This window comes from Trypanosoma equiperdum (assembly GCF_001457755.1).
Source record: "Trypanosoma equiperdum strain OVI genome assembly, contig: ctg_1096, whole genome shotgun sequence".
Taxonomy (NCBI): domain Eukaryota; phylum Euglenozoa; class Kinetoplastea; order Trypanosomatida; family Trypanosomatidae; genus Trypanosoma; species Trypanosoma equiperdum.
In genome coordinates, this window is record NW_027123056.1 from 21,468 (window position 1) to 23,082 (window position 1,615).

The 1,615-nt window shown below is 43.8% G+C and overlaps 1 protein-coding gene across 1 annotated transcript; it reads right to left on the bottom strand.

Annotated features, from left to right (window-relative positions):
• Positions 1–484: 484 nt before the first annotated feature.
• TEOVI_000603500 (variant surface glycoprotein (VSG, atypical), putative) lies at positions 485–1,357 on the bottom strand (the record flags this gene model as incomplete). The annotated part of the gene is made up of 1 exon (XM_067220252.1): positions 485–1,357. One exon carries the CDS (start codon positions 1,355–1,357, stop codon positions 485–487), a length of 873 nt encoding a protein of 290 aa, XP_067076353.1.
• Positions 1,358–1,615: the final 258 nt, after the last annotated feature.

Sequence of the window (1,615 nt, forward strand, 5' to 3'; positions counted from 1 at the left end):
TTCTTATATTCGTATGTACACACTCACAATACTCTCCTGCCTTTATTAAAATCCATAAAATTAACACAATATGAAGACTTTCATAATGAAACTATCTTTTTAACCATATTACCATGTTATATTACACCCACAGTCCACTTTCGTAAAAAATTTTGTGTCTTCATTTTCTTTTTTAACAATTTGAAGGTTTTTATCGAAAAGTGTTAAAATATATTAAATTGTTTCTAAATTTTATGAAATTTATAAAAATATCTATTTTGAGAGAAATTTATAAAATTGAGAAAAATTCTAAATATTTTTTATTTGAAGTCAAAAACGCAAGCAAAAGAGGAACCTTATGAATGACAAAAGAATTGCTTTCTGTGGTGTTTGTAGTTTTGTCATCATTACCTTCTGTTTCTTGGTTTGCTTTTTCTAGTTGTGCTTTCACATCCTTGTTTAACTCACACTTTTTGGTGTTTCTATCAAATATACAGCCTTTCTCTTATAAAGTTTCACATTTTCCTTCGTCACCTGTCGCCTCATTGCATAGTTTCTCCTCTGGTTTCGGTTGGGCTGACGAACAGTTGCAAGCATCCGCGGCTGTAGGGATGTTTCTTTGAATGGCTTTGTTGATCGTGTAGTTTGTTTCTAGTTCAGTGAGTAAGGGTAGGTTACTGATCTCAGCAAGTTTCGTCCCCTTCGTAACCCCGTGGGAGTCCTCTGCTAGCGTCATTGTTTTCAGTTTATTCCAGAACATTGTTGTTGGATCTGGGTCTTTGCTGCCGTACAGTTTTTCCATTGCTTGCTCTTTTTCCTGTCCGCTGAAGGGTTTGCTGGCGCCAACGGCTGCTGCAAGCGTGGCGTCAAAGTTGGCAAGGTTTTTCAGGGAATTTTTGTCGGGAAGCTCGATGGTGTTTATTACAAGTGCCGGCTGTGACAATTTGTTGAATGCTTTTGCGGCATGCCTTTTCTTAGAATCGCCTTCTGCCCCTGCTAGGCTGCTGAGGTCCGTGAGTTGGGCGTCCGTGCTGCTTAGACTGATGAGCCCCATAGCTACGTGGTTGTTGCCGCCGCCGTGTATTTTGCAGCCTTTTGCGTTGGTCGACCATAGGTTGTTTTTGTCTGTTTTGCGTTTGTACCCCCCTGGTCGATGCGCACTTTTGTCTTGCCATCCTGTTGTGTGTCCGAGGTCAGCCGCTTTGCAATTTGCTACCTGCGCCGCGAGTTGGTCGCTTTTGTATAAAGTCCCTGCGTTTTCGTCATCGGCAAAACAACCGTTGGTGTTGGCGTTTGTTGCTTGTCCCGCTATATGCAGATACTCGTAGAGGCCGCCGAGCAAGTAGTTGCTCCGCCTTATAGCTTCTATTGCCAACATTGCGGTTGCTTTAGTAAACTTGGCTGCTTCCTCTGCTGCTGTTCTGTGCAGGGCGGCGCTGATTGCTTGTAGTTGTAGTGCCTCTTGGGCGGTCGAAGCTGCTGCTATTAGTATCCGTACCTTGGCCAAGACGGCTTGGTTCGCCGATAGCTTGTCTGCTGCCGCCGTTAGGCCATCGGCGTGAACCTGCTCCTTGGCCCTGACTTCTGCCGCAATATCGCAAACCTGCTCCAAGCCATTCTTTGTGAGTGCTTTGTC